Source organism: Sus scrofa, chromosome 1 (genome assembly GCF_054392235.1).
Source record: "Sus scrofa isolate SSC_HxYL_T2T_F1_AM1 chromosome 1, Sscrofa_HxYL_maternal_Yorkshire_Landrace_v2.0, whole genome shotgun sequence".
In the NCBI taxonomy this organism is placed as follows: Eukaryota; Metazoa; Chordata; class Mammalia; order Artiodactyla; family Suidae; genus Sus; species Sus scrofa.
Window position 1 is genome coordinate 1,329,855 of NC_139383.1, and position 24,876 is coordinate 1,354,730.

The 24,876-nt window shown below is 59.4% G+C and overlaps 1 protein-coding gene across 3 annotated transcripts in view; it reads right to left on the minus strand.

Moving 5' to 3' along the window:
• Nucleotides 1-24,506, minus strand: part of SMOC2 (SPARC related modular calcium binding 2) — a 139,725-nt gene extending 115,219 nt beyond the window's left edge. For all 3 annotated transcript variants that reach the window (XM_021085700.2, XM_085015189.1, XM_021085691.2), the window contains exon 1: nucleotides 24,193-24,506. In XM_021085700.2, the coding sequence (XP_020941359.1) occupies nucleotides 24,193-24,270 (78 nt within the window). In that variant the 5' untranslated portion in view covers nucleotides 24,271-24,506. The remainder of the gene's footprint in view (nucleotides 1-24,192) is intronic.
• Nucleotides 24,507-24,876: the final 370 nt, after the last annotated feature.

Below are 24,876 nucleotides of genomic sequence, written 5' to 3' on the forward strand. Positions count from 1 at the left end.
TTCGTAACTACACAAGCCCTGCCGAGCACTGCTCTGCGTCCTAAAACCTTGAAACGCGCCATGCCGCACAATTCCGCACCCAAAGTATTTGTGAAGAAAAATTTCAGAAAAGCACACAAGAGGCACCTAAGTACTGCTCACTGCAAAATTATTTTAACAGCAAAATAAATCTGAAGGAAATTAAATACCCAACAAAAAGGGTTTGGATAAATAAATTACTCTAAGTCCATACAACAGAAATGTCTAAATCCATTAGAACCATATCCTCGATGTAGGAAATATTTTTAAACAAAATTGTTTGAAATGCAGATGGAGAATACGATCCCAGTTTTACACACGCAGACAACACACAGCCTGGATGAAAGACCACAAACTGCTAGCACCGCAAAGTGGGATCAGGGTTTAAGCTCTGGGAACGACATGACAGGAAATGAGTGCTTCTTTATTTCCAAATTTCCAGATTTCTAGTGTCCCTGGGCTACGCTTCTTTTAAAAAATCACGTGTTTACATTTTATTATCCTACATATCATTTTTAACGTATAACACACGTAAAACCTACGAAAAATGCGTAACTACATGTCCATCACCAAAAGAGACATGCATCCAGAGTAAAGAAAAAAGCATTAGTCATTCAAGGCAATAGCAGAGGGTGAATACCCCAAATGTCTACCGAAACGTGGCGAACACATGTTCGACGGCCCTCGAGCAAGTTTCGATGGCGCTTTCTCGTCTACGGAGGGAGCGATCCTGTACAATGGAAACTGTGGGCTGAGAACGCACTTGGCGCCACAACGGCCAGCACCACGTCAGTGGCTTCCCGAATCCCGAATCAGACAGGCAGCCACGAGGCTCTCCCGCCTCTCCAGCTGCCCTCTGCACAGTCTGGGGTGGAGAAAGGCACGCCGAGGCCGTTGGGGTCAGCGATGCCTGCAGCTGCGGCCTGGCTCCTCCCCGTACACCTGCGTGTCCTTCCACACCCAGAAGGGTGGAGAGGTTTAAGGACGTGCCACGCGCGCAGGGCCCACGCCCACCATCGTCACATCCCAGGACACCCCGAGGTCGCCCTGTCCCAAACGTCCCCTCCTGTCCACCTGGCCGAGACAGACCAGGCCCCTCTAACTGCCTGGGGGACTCTGTCCCGGACACCGTCGCCCCTCCCACCTCCAAGCCCGCCCCTTCCCGCCGCTGGCACCTTGCCCCCCCACCCGAGTCAGCTGAGGCAGACTTCATTTTATCATGCGGTGTAGACGCTGCAACTGTTCCAAATGAAAGGTCTGAGGCGACCCTGCAACCAAGCCAATCCGTCCGCGTCGTTTTTCCAGCAGCGCGTCTCTCAGTGTATCTCGGTGCCACACTGGGATTCTCTCACGATGTCAAACTTCTCCGTGATCACTGAGGCTGGGCCTCGCTGGAGTCCCAGGGCGCTCGTGTGTTTTCGAGGTGAAGTATTTTCAACGGAGGCAGGCACGCTGCCGTGTCAGGGCGACGCTCTCGTACCCTGCGCGGTGCCGCGTAAACGTGGTTTTGTGAGCACCGGAGAACCTAGGCCTCCGTGTGCTACAATTTACTGTGATGCTCGTCCACCGTGTGGTCTGGACCCGAACTGCGGCATTTCTCCTCCCGGCTGCGCCACCGTCCTTCCCACCGGGGTGGGACCGGGAGCCCCCCGCGGTCCTCAGCCTCCCCCCCACCCCGCCCCCTCCCAGCAGCTTCCTCACTCCTCTTCCCCCCGCCGCTTCCATGGATCCTCGGAGGATGAGAGGGCGGGCGAGACGGCGCTGTCCTCGGGAATCCCAGGGCGGAGGGGGCCGAGCAGGGTCTGTTCACCCGCATCTCAGTGTGCCTGGCACGTGGCAGCTGTTTCACAGAAGCCTCGGAAGTAGATGAGTAAACATGTGACCTCCATCCACGTCCGCAGGGAAGAGGAAGGAAGGCATGAACTGGTGAGGCTTTCTCTGGAACCTTCCAGAAGCATCCACATGCTCACAGAGGGACCGAGAACTTAAGAGGCGAACGGGCCTAGAGTCACGGAGACAGAGCCCGGATGCGGTTTTCCGATTCCAGGCTCTCCTAAGCGGGGAAGCGCCCTGCGCTGATCCTGCACCTCGAGCCTCGACGCAGCCTCGACGCAGCACCACGGAAGCCCATCTGAAATCAGCCCCATCTGCCCTGCGCTCTCTTTTCTTTAAAGACGCATCTGACTCCTGAGTTCTAAGACGAGAAGCTGGTTTTCTATCAGAAGTAAAAGGAGTAACGCACCCCAGCAAGTACAAAAGCACAGCCCGAACCTCTTCCCAGCTTGGAGGGGGCCATCCTGGGAGCGGGTACCCGGCCCTCGCTCCACGTTTCCAGGCCTAACAATGGTCGAGACAGAGCCCTGTCCTGGGCTGGTCACCGTGCTTTGCCACGCGCTCGAATGAGGCCCCCGCTGTGCGGCGAGCGGCCCGTGCAGCTGCCCACAGTAGACTCGGCCGTGGAGAGACAGGGGCAGCGCTGGGAACCTCCGGAGTCCGGCTGGGCACACACATCTGGAAATCCTTGGGGTGCAGGTGGCGTTGAAAGATGTGGGCACAGTGTGCTACCGGGAGGCGGGGAGGGGCAGAGGCCATGCCCAGGAGCCAGGTGGGGGGAGGATGGAAAGGCCCGGGCAGCACTGGGCCGACGTCCAGGAGAGGGTGGTGGCCACAGCATCCGGCGGCGGCGGCGGCGGCGGTGGGTTCCATGTGCTCATTCAAGGTGCCCCAAAGCCCCAGCCTAACCCAGGACTGGCGCCCTCTCCTGGACACCAACGTGGAGCGAATGCTCAGGACGGGCCCTCCCCCTGCCAGGGCGGCCGTCTCCCCTCCCCCACGCAGCCCAGTGCCCACGCGTGGGGCAGGGACTCAGCCCGAACTAGGGGAGGGGACACAGGAGAGGACGCCTGGGACACCCAGGCCCTGCTAGGGCCTGTGCAGCCAGGAGAGTGAGCTGTGCATGCATGTGTGTGTGTGTTTACACGTGTGTGAGCTGCACCCAGACAGAGACCCAGGCGCACACTCACGCGGGTGCACTCCCTGCCTGGTCACCGGACACCCCCAACACTGACCAACCATCAACCCTCGGCCAGGCCTGGGTGACAGGTACAGACCCTCCTTCCAGTTCCAGGGGCAGGACCAGGCGAGCGGCACCGATGTCCCCACTGCTCTGCCGTCCACTCAGTGCCAGGGCCCTGGGCCCTCCACGTGGCCCCTGCACCCATGAGCTCAAGGGATCCGGCCACACCTGGGAGCGGAGGGGAGAGGGCGGGGCTGAGCCCAGGCTCACTGATGGACCCAGGGCAGGAAGGGACACAGCACAGGAGCTCTCTGGTCCACGGGAGCCAGGCCGGCTGCGTCCATCCTGCCCCGGCTGAGGGCCCTGACCTCCGACCTCGTCACCCCGCTCTCCAGGGAGACATGCCGGGCTACCCCCCCAACTGCCCCAGGCCGAGGGCCCTGGTCCCCGCCTCCCCCGGAACCTGGCAGCATCTACACGGCAGTCACAGCGAGGTGTCAAGACTGGACCGGCACCCCACACACCAAAACACGTTTCCCCCATAGACAGCATCCGCCGCCTCAGGCAACAGCGAGGGGAGTTGAGGTGCATCTGGTGTGTGAGTCACAGCCGCCCGGGGGCCTGCGATCACCTGCCCGCCTGACAGTGCCCGGGGACACTCTCAGGAGCAGCGTCTGGGACAGAGCAGAGGCGAGGAGCCGGCTTCCAGCTGCGTGCACACACGTACACACACACACACACACACACGCACGCACCCCGCAGCCCAGGCCATTTGAATAAGACGTGAGGACGTGCCCGCTTCGCCTGCAGTGGTGGCGAAAGACGAAATGCAGGAAGACAGCGCCGCCCCGACTGGGAGCTCCCACTGCAGCGTGGCCGAGGCCTCGCCATGCAGGGCCCTGCCTGCACGCCCGCTTTTCCCTGAAGGATGACAGCCAAACTCTAACCTGGCACAAGGCTTGTAAAATCTAACCTTGGCACCGGCAAATCAGGATGCCCTGAGGCAACCACAGCCAAGTGGAAACTTCGGTGGAGATAAACAGGAGACGGGGTGCCAGGATCCGGGGCGGGGCTCGGGTCTGTGGCCACCCCCCCCGGCCGAGCTTCTCAAGGATGATTCCGTAAGGTGGGGACGACAGCACGGCCGGAAAATTAAACTGGCCAGCAGGACCATCTGCGACGGACTCTCAGCAGCTCCTGCTGCTAGTTCTCTTTTTAATGTTTTGGTAAAAATTATCCTGGAAGTGCCTCAAACGGCAACAGAGAAAATCCAGCGTCTTGGCATCTGTGGCCTTTAGACGCATCTACCATGGTGTCATTAAGAAATGAAAAAGGGAGCTCCCGTCGTGGCGCAGTGGAAAAGAATCTGACTAAGAACCATGAGGTTTGGGGTTCGATCCCTGGCCTCACTCAGTGGGTTAAGGATCTGGTGTTGCCATGAGCTGTGGGGTAGGTCGCAGACCCAGCTCGGATCCTGTGTTGCTGTGGCTCTGGCGTAGGCCGGTGGCTACAGCTCCTATTCGACCCCTAGCCTGGGAACCTCCATATGCCGCGGGTGCAGCCCTAAAAAGACAAAAGACAAAAAACAAGAAATAAAAAAGGTCAGATGGAGCTCCCTGGTGGCTCAGCAGTTAAGGACCCATGTTGTCACTGCTGTGGCGAAAGTTCGATTCCTGGGCTGGGAACTTCCACATGCTGGGAGTGCAGCCGAAAAGAAAAGAAAGGAAAAGAAAAGAAAAGAAGAGAAGAGAAGAGAAGAGAAGAGAAGAGAAGAGAAGAGAAGAGAAGAGAAGAGAACAGGGAAAAGAAACAAGAGGTCAGGGAAACACTAGAATAGAAATATCTCTCAAAATTTCAACATAAAACAAAGTTATGTCACGGGTGGCCAAATTTAAAAATTGGATTTTGGAAAGCAATAAAATACATAAATATGGCAAAAAAAAAAAAAAAAAAAAAGGTTGACTGGCAGGTCTTTCTCCTGACAAAGGAAAAGATGCCACACATGGGGAGATGAGGGTCTGGTTTCCAGGCGACTGTCAACAGAACTGAGGTTAGGTCGGTGATTCTCGCTCGCCGGGGTCCTGAGACCTGCGGGCCCCCTGGGAAGAGCATGCCCGTCTCCGGCCTGCAGATGCCGACGCAGAGCGCGGGTGCACCTCCACGTATTTATCCAGCAAAGTGGGTGGTTCTGACGGCTGTTAGCCTTGACTGGTTCTATGAGAAATCCGGCCCTAAATCATACACACGGGCACTTAGAAAGGCCAATTTTGAGAAAATGAATACATTTAAAAGTCCGTATGTATTTCCTATGAGCAGATCGGGCTTAGAGAAAATTATTGTTTCTAATTTCGTCCTCCAGCCCCAAGACAAGGAAAAAAGACACAAGCACAATCCCTTGAATGAACTGGAAATTTCCATTCAATTTTCTTGGAGAGAAGAGAAAGCATTCTAATGAGACTGGAGGTGGGGCGTCTTGGCAGCGTCCACGTGGGGTGACCGCGCTGCCTTTGAGCGCGTCATCCGCAGTGACCGCTCGGCCGGGAGACCAAATGCCCGGCTTCTTTTCACCCCGAGGCATGTGATTTGGCTTCTGGAACCGGCCTCGATTTGCACGGTGCTCCGAACTGCTGCTTTATGGATCTCAGGACTCCGCTGACAAACAGAAAGATTTAGCGAATTGCCTCTGTGTTCAAATCCCGACCCTCAGAATCCTCCCGCCTCTCTGCGCTCAACCAACCACATCTTCGTGTTTATATAAACTAGTGACCCGGGATCTGTTTATACAACACGCTCAATTACCCCTCGCAAAACCCACCCACTGTCCGCTTTGCCAAGCTCGCCTCGCTGGGGGAGGCGCGACGGTCCAGGGATTTCCAAGAGAATAAGACAGGGAGCCAGACAAGCCCTGGAAGACACAGCTCTTATCTGGGGTTAAAGATCCTTTGGGGCCGCAGGAGAGCCAGCCCACGATCAGGAAAAGGACGCCTGGCCTCGGGGAGGGGCGGGGGCTGCCCTGTGCCCCTCTGGTCCAGGAGCAGCAGAAGCCCGGGCACGAGAAAGAGCTGCCCGTCGGGGAAGGGGAGCCAGGCCCGTCGCTCGCAATCAGTGCCACACGTTAACTTCTGTGACCTAACATTACAGCTACATCTGTGACAAAGGCCTCCTTCCGAGCCCCTGGAAAGCAGAATTCCCAATAAAACGGCTCGGCTTGTTAAAATATTAAAATGGCACTTTGAAGCCCTGAGCTGGGAGGCAGAAGTGAGTTCTGCAGTTGGAAAACTTCATTTCCAGGCTCAGCACTCAGAGTGATTCGAGGTGGCGCTCCGTGCATCCCTGTGCTCAGAATCAGAACCACGGCAGGGCCCGCAGAGCACCCCCCAGGCCCGGCTCTGCTCTCAGCCCCCCGCGGGAGGGCCTGGAGGTTTCTGTTTATCTGCCTGGACGCCAACACGGCAAATACACCAGGCATTCTGTCTCCGGCTTCTTGGTTTGTTCCCTGTTGTTGATACTGGTTCAAGGAGCATCTTCGTTGAGCCAAGGCACGTCAAGGCGTGTAAACCAAGAGCTTCCTGGCGCGGTTCTCGGGGAGGAGTCTTCGTGAAATGCAGCCATGAAACGGGTAACTTAGTTAGTGGTGCTTCCTCCGAAGTAGAGACCGGTTTACAAGTTTCTGCTGCAGTTTCAACACGTGCACAGGAGCTCCTTCCACGTAACAGGTGTCACCCCAGATTTAAGAAAAGTCTGAGTAAGACTAATCCGTGCTGAGGACGTCGGAAGGAGAAGCACCCTGGTCTGCAGGGAAGGACCCAGTAAACTCAGGAGGGTGTTTGAAAGTAAAATACAGCTGTTCACAGCTGCACTGGCTGGAGCTCCTGGAGCACCAATGCACGTGGACAAAACGGAAGTTGCACATGGGTTTGCTGGCTTTGGTTCAGGGCTGACGGCTGCAGCCGCTGGGGATCGTGGGACCCCGTGACTCCAGCCCCCCTCTACCTCCTCCCTCCTACGCGGCCTCGCTGACCAGATGGACAGTGGCAGGTGCGCCCACATCCAGGGCTGTGAAGAATCCGTCCTGGGGGCAAAAGTACCCACAAAGCGTATGCACGGCACCCACGAGGCATGCTTTCCCCTCGAGACTGATGTGCGGGCTCCACAGACCCAGCAGGCGGTAAGCCGGCCACCCTCGCGTCCCCCTTCCCTCCAGCGCTGCCCAGAGGTCCCTGTGGCCCCTCCCCCACCAAGGCCACAGGCCCCCAACTCCCCCCAGGCCTGGGTTTCTGGGGGCACCCTCTCCCCAGCACCTAGATTTCATCTCATTTCACATCAGGCTTCACAAACGTGTCATTTGAACAAAGAAACTTGAGGCGAGAGAAGACCACGGTTTTTGCAGCTCACGAAGCCACACGGTCACTGGTCCACAGGCGGCAGAGGGGCCCTCTTCCCAAGGCAGCACCAACCACAAACCCGCCGGCAGCTGGCAGCCTGGCAGCATCAGCACCTGGATGACAGGGACTGGCCCCCAGCGGAGCCCAGAAGGCTAAGCTGGCCTTTTGCAGATTAAATGAAGCGGCGAGAGGACAGCAAGCTGGGGGCGCCCCCCATGCTGATGCGCGAGCCACTCCCAGAAAGAAGGAGCCCCTGTTCGTGGCCTGGGCATCCCTTCCTATCCTCCGAGGCACCTGTGCGACCATGGCGCCCTCGGGACCCAGGTGACCGGCCCACAGGACAACCGCCGAAGGGACCCAGGCTTCCGGGGAGCTTTCTGGGTTCCTCTCTCCAGTACTTCTATGCTCTTTACTGTCCTCTCCCAAAGGACTGTCTTGAATGTCGTGCCAGAGACGCCTTCTCTGTGTGGGCGGAACAGTGCCCACGGACGACCCCGAGGGCCGCTGGAAACCACTGACCGCGGCTTGTTCCACGACAAGCTGGCAACCATCTGCGCAGCACAGGAGACCCCCGGGGTGGTCGGCTCGAGGCTCCTGGGAACGCCGTCCTGGGGTCTCTGACACTTTGGCCTCCGAGCCTTCGACAGAGCAGGAGGTTAAAACAGTGGGAACAGAAAATCCTCGAAACGGATGTCTCGACCTCACCTGCTAACCATCCCGAAGATGGAACATGCCTCCTGCACCACAGTGACAACAACACACAGAAAGGCCGGGATAGCGGCCCCAAAGGGGCTCTCGGCCGCAGGACAGCACCGCCGGTCCAGGCTCAGCACCGAGGAAGAATTCCTGCAGCACAGCCCTCAGAGCTGCATCACCGTGAAGCCGGTTTTACATCCTGGGATCAACTGCTAGGGGGCAGGACCCCTTCCCGGGTCTATTTCACCTGCCCCCATGGGGACGCTCCTGGCCCACCCCCGGGGCCACCCCTCCGCCCTCTGGCACACGCCTCTGCCCCGCCTGGCCCTGCCGCCCGTCCTGAGCTCATCTGAGAAGTGCTGGAAAGATCAGCGCCCAGGCTGGTGCTCGTGCTGAGCGCAGGAAGCCATCCAGAAGGACCTCGCCGTCTCCGTCCCGCCAGACCCTCACGCCACCGTCTGCATCTGCTCCTGGGGCCGCATTCCTTCATGTTCCTGTACAAATTCCTCCACTGTCTACACACCGAATGGAAAACATCAACCCGCCCGACTCCGGTCACCTCTCAAACCGCCCCCTGGGCTCACTGGGGCGCCCTCTCCGGGCGCGTCAGGACGCGGGGCTGACCACGCCCTGGCCCCTGACACCCCGCAGTCCACCGAGGACAGCAACCGCCCTCGGCTGAGCTGTCTTCAGGGCTAACTCTCCGTTTCCCAGAATGAGGCCCCCTCGAGGTAACAGGGGGGGCGGCTTCCCTAAGAGCACGCAGTTCCTTGTCCCCCGCGTGCCGATGTCGGCTGCTTTCTGCTCTGGGTCAGCAGAGCTTTTTAAGGGCAGAGAACCTGAGACCTGGGTGGACGGGCAGGAGGGGCGGCAGCTCCCGTGGTGACAAGGACTCGGCAGCAGGTGTCCCTGGGAGTCACATCTGCCTTCCAGCAGGACTCGGACCCACAGGCTGTCCTCAGACAACCCCTGAGAATCACAGGACTCCCAACAGCTGTAAGGGCCGTGAGCCGGGGGCTGCAGAAAGGTCACTTTCTCCCGCGTCTCCACGCCCACATGGCCCTTTGCCAAGGGTACCCCCTGGCCCTGGTCCCTCGCCAAGTCACGGGGTACCGCGGGCTAGTGGACGAGACCACCTGGGAGCATCAGAGCCCAGGTCACAGCCTATGCTGGGGTCCCTCTGGCCGAACCGCTCGCTCCCTCCCTTGTCCTGAGCCCACCGTCCACTCCTCCCTGACGGTCTGGGGGCCTCAGGGTCCAATGGGAGCCTCACGCGTGTCCAGCACCCAATTGGAGTGGAGGGATGCGGTCTGGGCCACGAGGGACAGTCTAGGGGGGAAGGCAGGTGCCCACTCCCTGGGCACAGAGCTCAGCAGGGAGGGGACAAAACCTCAAACAAAGACCAGCTGGGCGGGGCCTTGGGAAAGGACCCCTCCATCCGCGGACGCCGGCGAGGCCACCACCCTTCACAAAAGCCAAGCCTCCCAAGGACAACCCATCGCAGGTGGCACAAACTTCCGTAGGCTCCACGGCACTGCATCCCTGAGCTAACCAAGAAGCAGGCTGCACAGATGCACTCTGGGACCCAAGTCACTTAGGCGACGGAGAGGTCCTACAGCTAAGGGGGATCAGAGCTTTGGGGGGCAGCTCAGTTCCTGGACAGGAACTACCATGAGGGACCATCTGTAAGTGAATCCGGGCGAGGCGGCCGCTGGGACCACCCTCCCAAGGAACCGACGTGTCCCCTCACATCCGGCACCCGGCACCCACCCCCCAGCTCCGAGTCACAGCACCCAGAAAGCAGGGGGAGGTCCGGAGCCCCAGGAGCACAAGGAAGGATGATGTCATCGTGCGGGGGGCGCCTCCAATCCCCCAGCCTGCACCCCACTGGGCAGGCCTGGTATTGGCTGACTTAGCGAAGTCCGTGGTGAGAAACGTAGGTCTCATGCAGAGCCTGACTCTGCAGCATTCGAGACGCAGATTCTACCGCATCAGAGGTGCAACACAGACTTCAGGGAGCGTCCAAATGCTTTCAACTGCCCTGAAACCCAACATCAGGTGCTCACTAACTATTTAAAGACAGTGCTAGAAACGCCACACAACAGCCAAGCGAAAAGCCACCAGATGAAACCCGAGCCTGCTTCCCATGAAAGAGTCCCGGCAGAGTTATCCTATAGACGCTGTTTTTACGTCTCCTCGACAAAGTGCCCAAGACCTCACAAGTGACTCTCTTGACATCCACAGCGCACCCAACACCACGGAGGGGCTGAGGTTAAGTTCCCCTTATCCTTCGGCCAAACGCAAGGCAGGGCGTCTGGGAGACACACGCCCGGCCCCGCAGAGTCAGAGCCGGGCCGGGGGGCTCTTTCGGCCCCTCCCTGCTCACACTCCCGGGGCACAGGGCACCCCTCTGTCAGGTAACAAACGTTTCAGCCGAAGAAAAGCCACAATGACAGTTCACCTGGTTTTTGCATCTTTCATCTTGACAAGCAGCGTCATTGTCTACAAACACGGTTCCACCACCATCAGTTCTCTAACAGTGGATGTGGGCTCCGAGGGAGATGCAGGCGCTGAAACCATTGTTGTCAAAATCTGGCATTGACTTTCAACTTGGAGCCAGCAAAGGAGGGCGGCACAACACCGGGGAGGTCGCGTCCAAACACCCGGCTGCCCCCCGGGCTCCCCGGCTGCGGGGCTCAGGCGTCTCCTTACAGATGAAACAGTGCCGAGCAGACCCCCAGATGCTCCTCCTACCGCGCTGGACTCCGAAGAAGGAGGACCCACCGTTTCTTCCTACACACGGGCTTGGAGGACTGGAGTCGGGGCTCCTTCCCCTTTGAGGAGCCCCAGGGTTTTTCCCCACATGTGTCTCAAGCACGCGTGGCTGTCCCGTGAGTGCAGCCTTCCAAGTTTGAGGCACGTGAAAGGCACCTGAACAATCGTTTGTGCTCTCAGGCAATCAAAGTAAATTTGCTCTTATTTACAACTAATTAAAGGGTATCTTCAAAGGGTCTCTAAAGACTTCAAAATTTCCGTGAGAGAAACACGACTCAATCAAGACAACAGAAACACCTGCTGTGTGAACACTTGCTGTGACTCAGCGTGGGGGGACATCCAGCGACACCCCCCGCCACCGACGCAGGCTGTTCCCACCAGGACAAGCCCTAGGTTTTCTCCAAAGCACGACCGCCACCCCATGCCCCCCCAGCTAGGGCCGGTCCCCAAGCCGCAGGGCAGCAGGGTATTTCACCATCACGCCCCGCCGCCCCCCGCACCAGGTGTCCCACTAGCGATAACTCCAAGAGCTCGTCTCCCACATTCCGTGGGGAATTTTCCCAGTAGAGGCTGTGGCAAGCTTCCGGCCCGTGACCCACGTTCCATCCAGGGACCCAGGACCTCTGTCACCTCCCTGGAGCAGGCCCACAAACTGCTCGGACAGCTGGGCTTGAGCCCTTGGCCTGAGCGTCTCATTCACAGAACCTGAGCTGACAGCATCTTGCCCTTGACCCCGACGGCCCCAGCGACGGGTTGGGAGTCCCGGGCACTTCGCTTTGTCATCTGTGTCCCAAATGCCGCATGTGCCCAATGGTGAATATTGGAGCACCCGTGCCTGGCAGGCGGTGACATGGCAGGTCACCCTGAACAGGTCCCCGGACACAGCGAGCCTTAGGCCACCAGAATTTCCACATCGCCGCCTACAGCAGCGGGAGCTCTTCACAATCGGCCAGCTTAGGCTCATTTCCAAGATGCACCCAACGGGGAGCCTTAGTTATTACAAAGCGAGAGTATTAGCAATAGCGGCCACAACTGAAGGCCCCGGCTTTCTGCTCCTGCCATGGAGCTGCCACGGAGACGGACCCTGAAGTCAGGAAGGCTTCCTGGAGGAAGAGTGGGGACAGAAGCAAGCAGAGGACCACGAAACGCAGGGCTCACCGCAGGTGACAGGCGGGGTGGCCACAGAAAGGCACGGGGCGCCTGCGAGCTGAAAGCCGCAGGTGGGAGGTGGGCTCTGGGGGCGGCTGGTATGGCCCTGGGCCATCTGTCCCCCCAGGAGCCAGACTTCCAGAGCCACAGAGGGAGCGGGTGGATCAGGACAGCCCAGGTCCCCTGCCTGGTGACAGAGAGCACAGTCCCCATTTTGCGCACAAGAGCCTGAGACCCATGGGCTGGTCCCACCCACCGTGAGCAGCAAACCCAGGAACCCAGGCCAGACGGATGGCCCCGGAGCCGCAGACCCCAGGACGGGCGGGCAGGGCGAGCCCTCCACCCCCGCCCCCGGGAGGCCGGCTGAGTCCTGCTGCCCTTGACGGCCCCTCATCTCTGAGGGAGGGATGGACACAGCGCATCGCCTTTTGCACCTGAGCCCCCGCCGGCACATCCTGGGCCCCCCCGGCAGGATTCTGTCACCCCGACGTCCCTGCTGCATCGTCAGAGCACGTCCTGGAGGCCGAGTTGTCCTGAATTCCACCTCAGAGCGTGTGCGTCTCGGGACAGGACCGAGAAGGGCGGCAAACACGAGTGAGGGAGCCAGGAAATCGAGAGCAAACGGTGGGGACGCGCCTCCCAGCCGAGGGGGGACAGAGGGGCCCTCGGGACCCAGCTCACGGCCAGGGTCCTCCTCCCGCCTGGCCACGTGAGCTCAGAGAAACACGGGTGAGAGGCCGGCGCTGACCCGACGGGGACAGGCACACGCGCAGAGCCACGCTGGGTTTTCACGTGGGCCAACAGCACACATCCTGGAAGGGCACTGCCAGGCCGGCTGTCCTCGGCCTCCTGAGACTTTGCACTGGGCCGCAGGCCCTTGCCACCTCCCCCCCCCCCCCCGGGGCTCTCAGACGGCGTCTGCAGACACAGGACCTCGGGCTCCACCTCGTGCTCGCGGTTGACACGACCCTCCCATGACCCTGTGGCCCCGCCGCCGCCGTGACCCTGTGGGCTCGGCTGGGACAGCAGCCTGGCCCTTCCCTTGAGGGGCCCGCTGGGACTCTGCCTGGCTCTGCCGGCAGGACCGTAGAACGAGTGGCGCAAAGGCTCTGGCTTTTCTGGAAGCTTCTGTCTTCAGCTGAACCCTGAGGGTCTGAGAGGCAGCCCGGGGGGAGAGGGGGCTGGGAGCCTGCTGTGCAGACAGGCAGGGACCATGTTTGGGGCACTGGAAGGATGTATGGGGTGGAGGGGGCATGAAGGCTGAGGAACCCCAGCATCACGTGCTGGGCACGTGAGGAGGTGTGCTGGGCAGCCTCGGGGAGCTTCTCAGGGAGTCAGAGCAGAGGTGCAGCCAGGATGCTGGGGGGGGGGGGGCAGAGGGCAGGCTGGTGGTGCAGCCGTGATGCTGAGGCAGGGGCAGGCCGGAGGAGGGGGTGCAGCCGTGATGCTGGGGCTCCTCAGCCTTTCTAGCCATGCCTCGCCTTTCTGCTCTTTCACCCACGCCCTAGACGAGGGCAGGGCAGCTGACTCAGGCTAGGATATGAGCTTCCTTTAAACGTGGACGCAGCACACAGCACACTTTGGGACAGATGGCAGTTTCCCTCTAAGGAGGGTACAGGGTGCCTGCCCCCATCCGGAGGTCTGATGGACCAAGGGCAGTGGCTGTGTGACCACAGCAGGGGGGGTTGTTTGCATGTGCAGCAAAGCCAGGCAGCCTGTCGCCAGGTCAGTGTGTCCGGGGAGGGGGGCTCCCCGCGTGTTAGCAGGGGGCTCTGGGACCTGGGGATGACGGGTACAGCTGATGGAAGGGTGGGTGAGAGTTCGCGGGAGAAGAGCAGAGATGAGGCCTCCAAGTGGATGGACAGGCAGGGGCCACCTCCTGGGCCACGTCTCCGACAGCGCTCTCCGGGGACCCCCTCCCGTGATCCCCCCCCACCCCGTCCACTGCTGAGTCAGCTGCATAACGGGACCCCTGAGGGTGTGACCCGTCTGTCAGCTGTGGGTCCCTGCTGGGACATCAGACCCATCCCTGAGGGGCCGTGTCCCCAGAGCGAGGCTCTCACTGCTGGGAACTTAGCGAGGGCTGCCTCAAGTTCACGGTGAAACTGGGACCCCAAAGAGTGGTAAAGAAGAAACGTTTTAAAAAATGTGATTAAAAAAAGAAGTCTGGTTAGAATTTGGCTTCAAGTCAAGTTCGGGGGTCAGTCCAGGTTTTTTCTCAGACATTTCAGCTCCTGGAGCCCCAGGCCTTGGGCCCCGCCAACCTCCCCGCATGGGGAGGGGTGGCCAGGCAGGGTCACACAGGGGAGGGCAGCTGGGGGAGGCCTCCTGCACACAAGGGACAGGCCTGCAGAAGGCCTGAGGGTCAGAGACAGGCAGACAGGCGCACAGAGTGACAGGAAGACAGAAAGAGGCAGGTTAGCGCCTACCTCTGCCATCCCTGGCAAGGAATTCCCTTCTCCTTCCTGGTTACATCTGGGGGCAGAAGCAGCAGAACCACGGCTGAAGGGCCAACGCCTCCCACCTCGGCAGGGGGAGGGCCAGGGCCTACAGGCGCCCCTCCCCAGCCCTGCGCCCTCAGCCCCCCACGCCCATCCCCAGAAGCCCCCCCACCCCACGTTTCCTGACCTTGGCGCGCACACGGGGACACTGCACCTGTGCCGGCCACCGAGGCTTCAGAACAGGATTTGCCTGATCTCAAAGGACGGGACAGAGCATCTCAGGTGCTCTGAGACGGCACTGCCTCCCGGGGCAGAGGGAGCCCCAGGCAGCCCCTCAGACACAGCATCACCCCCAAGGTCACAGGGGCCAGAAGGGCTGACAGGGGCTAAGGGCCCCAGGCCTAAACTTTTAGAAATCAGTCTGCTACGTGCCTGCCTTTGTCATGCAAGAAAGAACCAGAGAGAAAGCTGCTAATGGGGAACCCAGAGGAGGGGGAGGCAGAATCCTTGAAGAATCCTCCTGGGGCCAGTGGGGGTTTTTAATTCCCTCCAGGGCTTCGGATGCAAAGAAATGTAAATGGTTTCTGGCCTGAGGGTGGTCAGTTGGGGTCTGAGGGAAGGGGAACCTCCCCAAACTTCCTCCCACGAAGCCAGCAGCTTGAAGGCTTTAGGGTTTCGGTCAGAAGGCAGGTTTTGAAAGCCTGAGGCACAAAATGCTGATTTCCTGCAGTCATTGTTCTTTCAGGTTAAAATCATCACAAAATGGAGAGGTTTGAGATCTTCCATCCAGGGAGAACCCTGACATAGAATATTCATTTAGCCGGCGAATAAGTGAGGCCTCTGCTTTCAACACAGTGGATTCTCCAAGCGACCAGATCTCTCAGCAGAAAGCAGCCTGCATCCTGCTGGCAGCGGGGCCCAGCTCGGCTTTTAAAACCAAAACCGGCCCCAGGAACACAGCCCTCTTATCGGGTAGCTGAGCAATCGCACATCCCAGGCGTCCAGATAAAGTTGCAAGAAACATCAAATGAAAATGTCCCTGATTGCTAATTCCCTAATTTAGTGTCCCTGCGCCAGTCAAATCTTTAAAACTGGACAGCTGAACGTGGCGCCTGAACTCAGGGTAAGCGGCCACCCAGCAGGGTGGGGTCTCCCTGCCGAAGCTTCGCGGGTGGCGGACCCCAGCCCACCTCGGGACCCGCCTCCGCCCGGCGGAGCCAGGCTGCTCTCGGGCTCCCCCCGGTGGCCGACGTGGGAACCTTCGCGCCCGCAGCCGAAGAGGTGCCGCCCCCTCCTCCCCGGAGCCTCCCCAGCCGGTGAAAAGGGCCTGAGGACGCCCAGCGCGCTGGGCAGGAGGTTCGAGACCCCACCAGGATGACATCGCCAGTGAAAAGAAAGTTCTGCCTCTGGCAACTCCCTCCAAAAGATCACCCTTTTAAGAATGAAGATCTGATTAGCATGAGCACATGGTCTGTGGATCTGGCAAAGCTGCAACTTAGCCGACGTGTGTGTTCAGGTCAGAGCAGCTACTCGCCTTCCTTACCCGAGGTGTTTGCCAAAATCCAAAATACATTCACCCACGGAATGAGCAGATGTCTTGGCAGGGCTGCTGCCAGCACAGGAAACCGGCTCCCTCTGCTCTGAGGGAGGAAGGGGCAGAGGCCGAGGGCGTCCCAGGGCGCACGGAAGTCGCTGCCACGTGTCGCTGCCGCCCCAGGGGACAGCGCCGCCTGAGAGCTCACAGCTGCTCCAGCACCTTCACAGAAGGCTGCCTGGGAGTCCAAGGTAGTGTTCGACTGATGAATTTTAAAGTCATTGATTCGTGGGGGTGGGGTGTCTCCTGGTGCAGTGAATCTGCGCCTCAGATGAGAGGCCCTGGGTCACCCTTGGGAGCGAGTCCTAGCCCACCTTCAGCATCCCGAGGCCAGCCCTCACAGCAAGATGGTCCCGTGATTAGCAGATTTCCTGGAGCCCCAGGGGATGGCCCCAAGCTGGGTGGCAAGGTCAGGAGGCAAATCTGGTTTCCACAGGAATAATGTAAAATAACACTCACGGGTCCAAACTACCAGAGACCAACTACCAGATCTGAGGCTCAGAGAGTGACTGAGAATCAGCCCACCGGCACCGTGCCATGAGGCGGGGTTGTGCTCTGATGCTGAGATCCTGCGCTGGTCCTGGGGACCACACTCCTGGAAGGGTGTGGCTCGGCCGGAGCTCAAAACGAGCAGGGCTCTGGGGGCTCTGATGTCCACCCCTCGCCTCGTCCCCAGAGACCCCCAGACCCTGGAAGACAGAACCCAGCCTGGGAAGAAAATGCTGGTGTCGGAAGGCACGGAGGATCGGGACGAGGTTCGACCTTCAAAGACCCAGGGACCTGCTTTAAACGCCCACGTTGGTGGCCCTTGAAAACCAACAAAGTCGCTTCTGTCAATTCATCAGCAGATAAAGTCGTTAAAGATGATGCTTCTCAGTCTGCACGAAAACCCAGGTCCCCGCAGTACTGCTGATCAGCATCTTCCTGCACAGGTCCCAGGAGAACCCCGATGGCAGATGTTACGCCATAGTCCGGGCCGCTAGGACCGTTTGCAACACCTCTCTTGCTCATGTTTGAAACTACGTGCCTCTGTTCACCAAAGACAAAGGACTCCCTGGCCTGATGCCATGGCCAGTCTGGTCCCACGAGAGAAAGGGACCTTCTTCTCCTCCCCTCCCCCACAGTGCGTCCAGTAAAGGAGCCCCGGGGGCGGACGGCAGCCCTGCCCCTCTGGTACAGCGGGGGCCTGGCCCTGAGCACTGAGCCCCGACCAGTGGTGGAGACGACAGGGACCTGGCCTCATCTGTCCCTGACCCGGGAAAGAAGGTAGCTGTCCCTTAAAGCAGGTGCACGAACACCTAAGCGGCTGATCTCTGGGAATAAGGTTCCAGGGAGGTTTCACTTAGGTCTCACCTGCGTGAAGCTGACGGCGCTTCACAGACGGGGCACCTGGAGCCTGACCCCACAGTGGCCTGGAACCCTGACCCCACAGTGGCCATGAAATGTCATGAATTTCCAAAATGCCGGTCACTCTTAGCCCTGCAGCCACCACAAAACCACAGGACAGAACTTCTGTCTCCTGAAGGTCAAGCTTTAGAATTAATTTTAAATGTACCATTTTGTCAAAAAAAAAAAAAAAAAAAAAAATCTTGACAACGCAGTCCCAAGTCCTTTGTGCAGTGAGTCAACAGACAACTGACAACACGCAGCGTCCTCAGTTCTGCTCAGGTGCCTGCCTTCCCATCTCTCGTTTTGAAAACGCGAAGCAGAGACAGCACTGATTGTTTTATTTGGTCATTTCCACTCCACACTTTAAAGCGGTTCTTCCCAATGGGGGGGGGCTGTCCCTCACGAAGTGTCCTTATCTGCACGTGACGCGTCTGTAGGGACGGACACCGCCGTGGCCACCAGCCGGCGAGGAAGGGGCTCGCGGCGGCTCTGCGAATCACTTGGATTTGTGTATTTTTCTCAGTGTTATAATTAGGGCCGAGTGAGGAAAGATGGGGCCCTCGTGAAGTGAGAGGAGCCTGGCCCCCAGGGTCACGGTAGGGTAGTCACCAGACACCGTTAACCAGATACGAGGAGGCAAAGGCAGGCCTGCGGCCAGTTCCGATGATGATGAGGGGCCAGGAGTGGTTTCACCCGAGCAAAGAAAGGGAGGCAGGACCACATATGAAAAGCTGACCACGGGCTAGACGGCGAGATGCATGTGGGAACAACACGCTCAGGGTGCCAGGGGCCGGTCGGCGGGCACCACGGAGAGCGCACATCCCAGCGGAAAAGAACCTGAGACATTAAAACCCGCAGTGGCCTTTCCATCAGGACTCGGGGCACTGGTCGCACGTTTCTTTCCCACTTTTCACGGCCACAGGAGGAAGGGTCCAGGGCCCGCTGGTCAGCTCGCAGGTCTGGGGCAGACAGGAGCGGGCAAACTCCTCCCAAACTGCAAGGGCGCACAGGGTGGCCGGCGCTGCCGCGGGGAGACGGAGAGGAGGGCCCCAGTGCCGGGCCCCGGGGCCTGCTCAGCCCAGTCTCCATGGGAAAGGACCTCGGGTCGTCTGCCAGGATGCTGCCATTTCACAGCAGCCTGGGCACCCCCTCTTGGGCACCGCCCCTGTGCCCAGCACCACAGCCTTGGCCCCAGCAGGGTCGGCTGCGGGTACGGGATAGACCCAACCAGGGCTGGCCGGAACACTGGAAATCAGGCAGGTTTTCTCAACCCCAAGGAGGAAATGACGCGTCTGTGATGCTCTCTTCTCCTGGGTGGCCTGGGTCCGTTTGTTTCCAGGGCCTGGATTACACCAAACAGTCAAACGTAAATAAACCAAACAACCCACCTTGGCAAGGTCGCCCTATAGACGCGAGCTGGTTTTTTTTAATTTGCCAACAAACTGATGAACTTGTTCTTTAAGAAGTGACTCAAGTCCAGCACATCTGGGAAGTTCCAAATGCAGTGGGCCTCCGAGACAAGGCCTTCCATCCTGAGGTGCTCTGGGCCTGTGATCACCCCCCCACCCCCGACGGACGGTTCCTCTAAGCTCTTCGTGCTTTCTGAAACTTCGCTAGTATTGGAAGACTCTCTGCCAGCAACCTCAAAGGTTAAGAGCTGGCTTACCTCCCCCCCAAAAAACTCGGCCCTAGGTCTCGGCTCGGTGATAGACGCAGCCGGTAACATGATGCGGGGGTTGAGATGACAGCAGTGGAGCTGTGGCCCACCCACCGCCACGAGCCGGCCACCAGGATGGGGCGCGGTGCAGGGGGGACCTACAGATGCCTTTAGGGGAAAGAGGATGAGGGAAGGACCTAGAAAACCTCTGTGGAATCTCCGCTGGTGCTAAAGCAGAAAGAGTGACGTTAACAGCCCATGCGTGGGCCGCGGGAGAAGGAAAGGGAGTTTGTCGTGCTTTGGGCAAAAACAGGAAAGATACAGAAAAAAGATGGCCAAGGAAAAAAAGAAACAAAAAAAAAAAAGGGAAGCTACATGTTGAAGGAAGAAAAAGGGGACTGACGATGGTTCTGGCATTTTACCTCCCGTACAGCCAGCTCCGTGGGTTAATATGCCACATTATGCCAGCCCTCATAAAAATCTGAATATAATGACAGCGTTACTCGGCATTGTGGGAGGGCCCCCATGTCAAAAATTCTAATTGAATCTGGCCAGATAATACAAGTTTCCATGTATACTTTCTTGTTTTCCAATCCGGACAATATAAACGGGAGTTGCCATCTCACTTGGTTCCGTGTATTCGTGTTTTATTGGAAATCTCAGCTCTTGGATTTCCAGCCTGGACGACAAAACCACCCAAGAATGCCTATTATTATCACTTTTAGAATAATTTCTTCTTAGCCCATAGGAAACTCGGATTTCATTTTCTGAAATCGTTCCTCTCTTGGGCCTCAGTTAAATAGTCAATGTGTTACGTGTCCTTCAAACGCTGCAGATGCTCAACCGCGACAGTGGAATCCTGTCCCGTCAGCAACACTGTCCCTGGGGAAACGCAAGGTGACAATTCTATAAATGAACTCAGAAAAGCATTTCCTAATGGTTCTTTTCTAAGTCCAAAGTCCTCCTGGAAATTCATCTTTCTGAGTCCGTGCCCTGTCTGCGTGGCTAGTGTATCTTTAGTTCAAAAACACACAGCGTGACCTCGCCTGCCATCCTCAGTCCATGGCCAGTCTGAATAACAGCCCCACTCGAAGGCCCGAGACGCTCCTGGAGGCTGACTTTGACACGGACCCACTTAGATGCCTGTCTGTTCTCAACCACTGCAACCTATGCTGGTTACGTCAATGCTCGTTTACTGCACAATCTTGTTATAGCCTGAAGATGCTTATAGTTTTATTTATGGTCTTGATTTCAAATCCAAATTAAAGTGGCTCCTCCAGATGTTTGGGTTTTGAGTCGCCATGTAAATGGGCTTCTAGGTTGGAAAATTCTGATGATGTTTAGTTTCCTTTTCCTTTACCACCTCCGTGGTCCGTCTTGGGCTGATGAATGAAATGCAGCCCTCCCCGAGCACCAAACGCACTCAGAGCACTGGCAGTGGGAGGAGAAAAACCCATAATCATGCCCGAAGGGCTGGAGCAGCGAGTGAGAACCGCATCCAGCAGGACGGTCCACCGCCGCCAGGGCCCGGAGGGCGCGGGGGCTGATGCTTCTGCACCACCGATGTTAGACCAGTGACGAAAGGTCTTAACAAACACATGGGAGCGAGTTGCGACTCCCATTCCTTTCCTTGCAAAGCAGACAAGTGCACATGGGCTGGAAAACAGCCCCTGCCACTCTGGCCTTACACGCTTCCCCTGGAGCCCTCACCACCGGCTGGGGGGTGGGCCCACTGGGACCCAAAAGTAGCCAGGGACCCCCTCCCCCGCCCAGGGAAGAGAAACAACCTCAGGTCGAATTTGGAAGCAACCAGATCATCTCAGGGTCCAGGGCTCCGTCGGGGCCTCAGGAACTGGATGCGCAGCACGGCTGGCTGCGGGGACGTCGTGAGAAAACCCACACAAAATGCCCACAAGGCGTGAGGAGCGGGGGCGCCTCGGTGTGCGCTCACAAGGAGGTCGTGGACACGCACCTGGGCAGCATTCTCCGGGGGCCACCAGAAGCCATGGGAGAAGGGAGGCCCTGTGCCCTGCACTCTGACCTGGCGGAGGTCCCCTGAGCCAGCCCGAGTCCCCTGGAACAGCTGGCGGGGTTCATGCCTCCCGCCCCCGACGTCCGCCCCTGGGCTGTGTTCACCGGCCCTCCGCCAAAACCCACGTACCTACAACAGAGCGCGGCTCTGATCATCTTTGAGGAAGATACTGGAAATGAGTCCCTGGCCTCAGCCACGAGCAGAAGTGCTTCAGAGGTCAACCATGCCCATGGAAAATGGGTATGACCTGGCCTCAGAGGAAGAAGGACATAGCTGGGGATCCAGGTTGGGGAGATTCGATCCCCTTCCCAGCACCTGCCGTGGCTGGAAAGAACACGGAGCTCCTGGTGCCCAGGAGCTAATGCCAAGCCTCAGAAAGTCATAAAAACCAGCAAGGTGCCCTTTCTAAAGAAGAACTAAAAAGAGAGAATATTATCAAGCAAAGCAGCAAATCCTCTTCGTCTGTACACAAGGTAGCGAGGTGATCAAAGCCCGTGACACGCTCTGCCAACAAAGACCATTCAGGGCAGGAAGAGACAGACCCCGCGTGGTCCAGGGTGGCCTGGCCACAGGCTCCAAACCCCTGAGAGCCGTGCTGCTCCTTGTTTCCTGCGACAAGAAACGCACGGGTAGCAGAGGGGTCCAGCTCTTCTCGAGCCCACCCAGGCCCTCACCATGCCCGCCAGGAAGCTCGTGCAGCAAGAGCAAAGCGCAGTGCGCCACACACCCGGGCAGACAGAGCCACCCGAAGGCCGGGGTTCCCCCACCTGAACGGCACAGCCACCTGCAAAAACGGTGGCATCTATAGGACCAATGGCCTGGCTGCCACCAGAAACAAGTAACTTAGAGAACGCATAGTACTGGGAGTCCTACAGGCCTTATCTTTAATCCTCGCAACACGCAAACAGTGTTGCTTTATCCCCCCTCTGCTGATAAGGACACTGGCCATCCAGGAAGTTGAGGAGCCTCCCTCAGGTCACAGGTGCAGAAGCCTCCTGGTAGTCAGGCCCATCTCGGGGCCTGGCGCTGTCTCGCTGATTTATTACAGATCAGATGTCAAGGGAGAGCCCTGAATGCCAGCGAGCGATCTGGAAAGAGAGGAGCACCGCAGAAAAAGCCGGCACGCCCAGCGGTCCCTCCAGACCCACCAGCCACCTCCCTGATGCCCTGGATTCGGGTGGGGGTGGGGCAGAGTCCGCCAAGACACGAGACACGCTGCAGCTTTCAGCTCTTCTCCGGATGCAAAAGCAACACGGCATGCTATGTGTAAATGTCTCCTGAAGGCAAAAAGTTTCCTCTGGACTTCGTGCACCGGCAAGAGAGAAGGTACCTGCAACAGGCGTGCAGGACCCCAGCCGGAATCCCATCCACGGCCGGCATCACAACCACCCAGGAGTCGCCTTGGGAAGGCGAAGGGCAGGGGGTGTAAGGGAAACACGTCCCTAAGACGAGGGGAGGGGAGAAAAGAGAAGAAAATCCACGGAGATTTCGAGTGTTCCCACAACTGAAGCCTTCTTTGTCTTGTGCACAGAGAGACCAAGAGACCCAGGTTCCCCGAGGAGCAGCCAGATGGACAGCAAATTTTGTCCCTTTCAGAAAAATCCGTGGCCCCTGCAGACATGCTGTTGCTGCAGCTCTGAAAGCAACGTGGGGTCTCATTTAGACACTTGCTCCCAGTGCCTCTGAGGCCTGGGGGGGAGGGTTGCACGTAGGTGTGCGTGGACCTACAGGGATGCACGGGGGGTGAAGGACCTCTAGTCACAGGCGTGCACACGGCACACACGGCTCCACGGCTCCTCGGGGCGGTAAAAGTCCCACACGGAAAGCCGAGCGTGTGAAAACTGCCCTCAAGCTCCGAGTTCGCAGTTTCTAATCTACAAGTCACTGGTGAGACACAAGGCAGGGACGACGAGGGCTGCCCAGAAGAATTTTAGGTATGAACAATGAACTCACTAACTCCTTCTCCCTCATACAGCTCAAAAAAACAAAAAAGAAAAAGGAAAAAAAAAAGGCTCGGCGGGGACTGCTTCAGATTTGCTGAAAAGCAGAACCCGCCACGGCCGGTCTCAGCCTTCGGTATTTTCGATACAATAAACGCCTTCTACCTTCGTGTTTTCTCAAGCACTTGTTCAAAAACACATTTAAGTGGAATGTTTTCGTTTCTGCAGATTGCATTAATTATGGGTTTGCAAACACTGAAGCCCACGCGGTCGGCCCGAGCCGGGGTTGAGCCACCCGGCCCGGGGCCCGCGGCTTGGCTCGGCCCCTGCGCGGAGCTCCGCGCTTGGCACCGCGTGCCGGGCGGCCCGGCCTCGCGGAGAAGTCGCAGCCCAGCAAGCCGAACACGCCGCGGTCAGCGCGGTGACCCAGGCGCTGGGGCGCACCGGGCCCGGGACCTCGGCGGAGGGAAGTGGGGGGCGCGGGACGCGGAGCCCGGCGGGGCCGCCAACGTCTGCCGGCTCAGACGAGGGCAAAACAGTCTTTTATTTTTCACGTCTTCTGCTTCTTCGAAGTTCACTCCGAGAGGGTCTCCTGCAGGGGTCACGCGAAATCTGCGGGGTCCACGAGCAGGGCCCCTTCGCCTGGCAAGCGCCGCCCGGTTTGCGCGGCCGCGCGGAGAGCCCAGCCCGAGGACGCACCCGGCGGGCCGGGCCGGGCCGGGCCGGGGCCAAACTCGGAGAGTCCGCGGGGCGGCGCCCTTGTCCCCGGCCTTGGTGGCGGCGCGCGGCCCTGCCCACGCGCGAATGGGGCGGCGCGGTATGCCCAGCGCGAGGCGCCCCACGCCCTCCCCTCCATCCCCCCGCGGCGCCGGGACCCCGAGAGCCCGCCGCAGCTGGTGGCCCCCAGCCCCGCGCACGCACGCGACCCGCCCAGGCCCCACCTGCTCCGGCCGCGCGGGCAGAAGGAGGCGCCACCTCCCGGAGGGTCACCTGCTCCCTGCGCCTGGGCGCTGCGGCCGGAGGGGGTCGCGGGGCCCGGGCCGGACCCGAGCAAGAGGCGGCGCGGCGCCACCGCCGGGTCCCCGCGGGCCGGGACTCACCGTGAGCGCCGAGAACTTCTGCGCGGGCGCCGGCGGCAGCAGCGCGGCGAGCAGCCAGCAGAGCTGGGGGAGCAGCATGCTGACCGGCGCGGGGACGGCGAGGGGACGGCGCGGCTCTCGGCCACGGAGGGCGCGGGCGGCACTCGGTCGGAGCAGCGGCCGCGCCCTGCGCGCTGGCAGAGCGGCCGGGTGGCCGGCGGAGGGGCGCTCAAGGTCCTTTCCCCACCGCTCCGGGCGGCCCGACTCCACCAGCTGCCCTCGCAGCACCCGGCGGTCCTCCGCGTCCTTTGCGGCTTCCCTGGCTCCTGTCAAATAACTCCAGAACTTCCCGGATCCTCCTCCCGCCCGCCCGCCCGCCCGCCTCCCTCCCTCCCCCCAGCCCCACCTCCCGCGCCCGCTGCGGCGCCCGCTCGGCCGGCGGCCTGGACGCCCCCGTTCCGTGCAGCGGCCCCCTGGGCGCGAGTCTGTGGGAGCGGGAGACAGAGAGGGCCACCGGGCTGTGCTGTAGCCTGTTGGTGCTGCGTGTGCGTGCTTTCTTTCCTGCACGCGCGCGCACACACGCGTGCACACGCGCACACATATGCACACACCCGTGCACATACCAACGCGTGCGCGCCCTGGAGAGCTCCCGGCAAAGCCAAAAGATGCGCTTCGCCCTCCTCCCATCCCAGGGCACTGACCAGG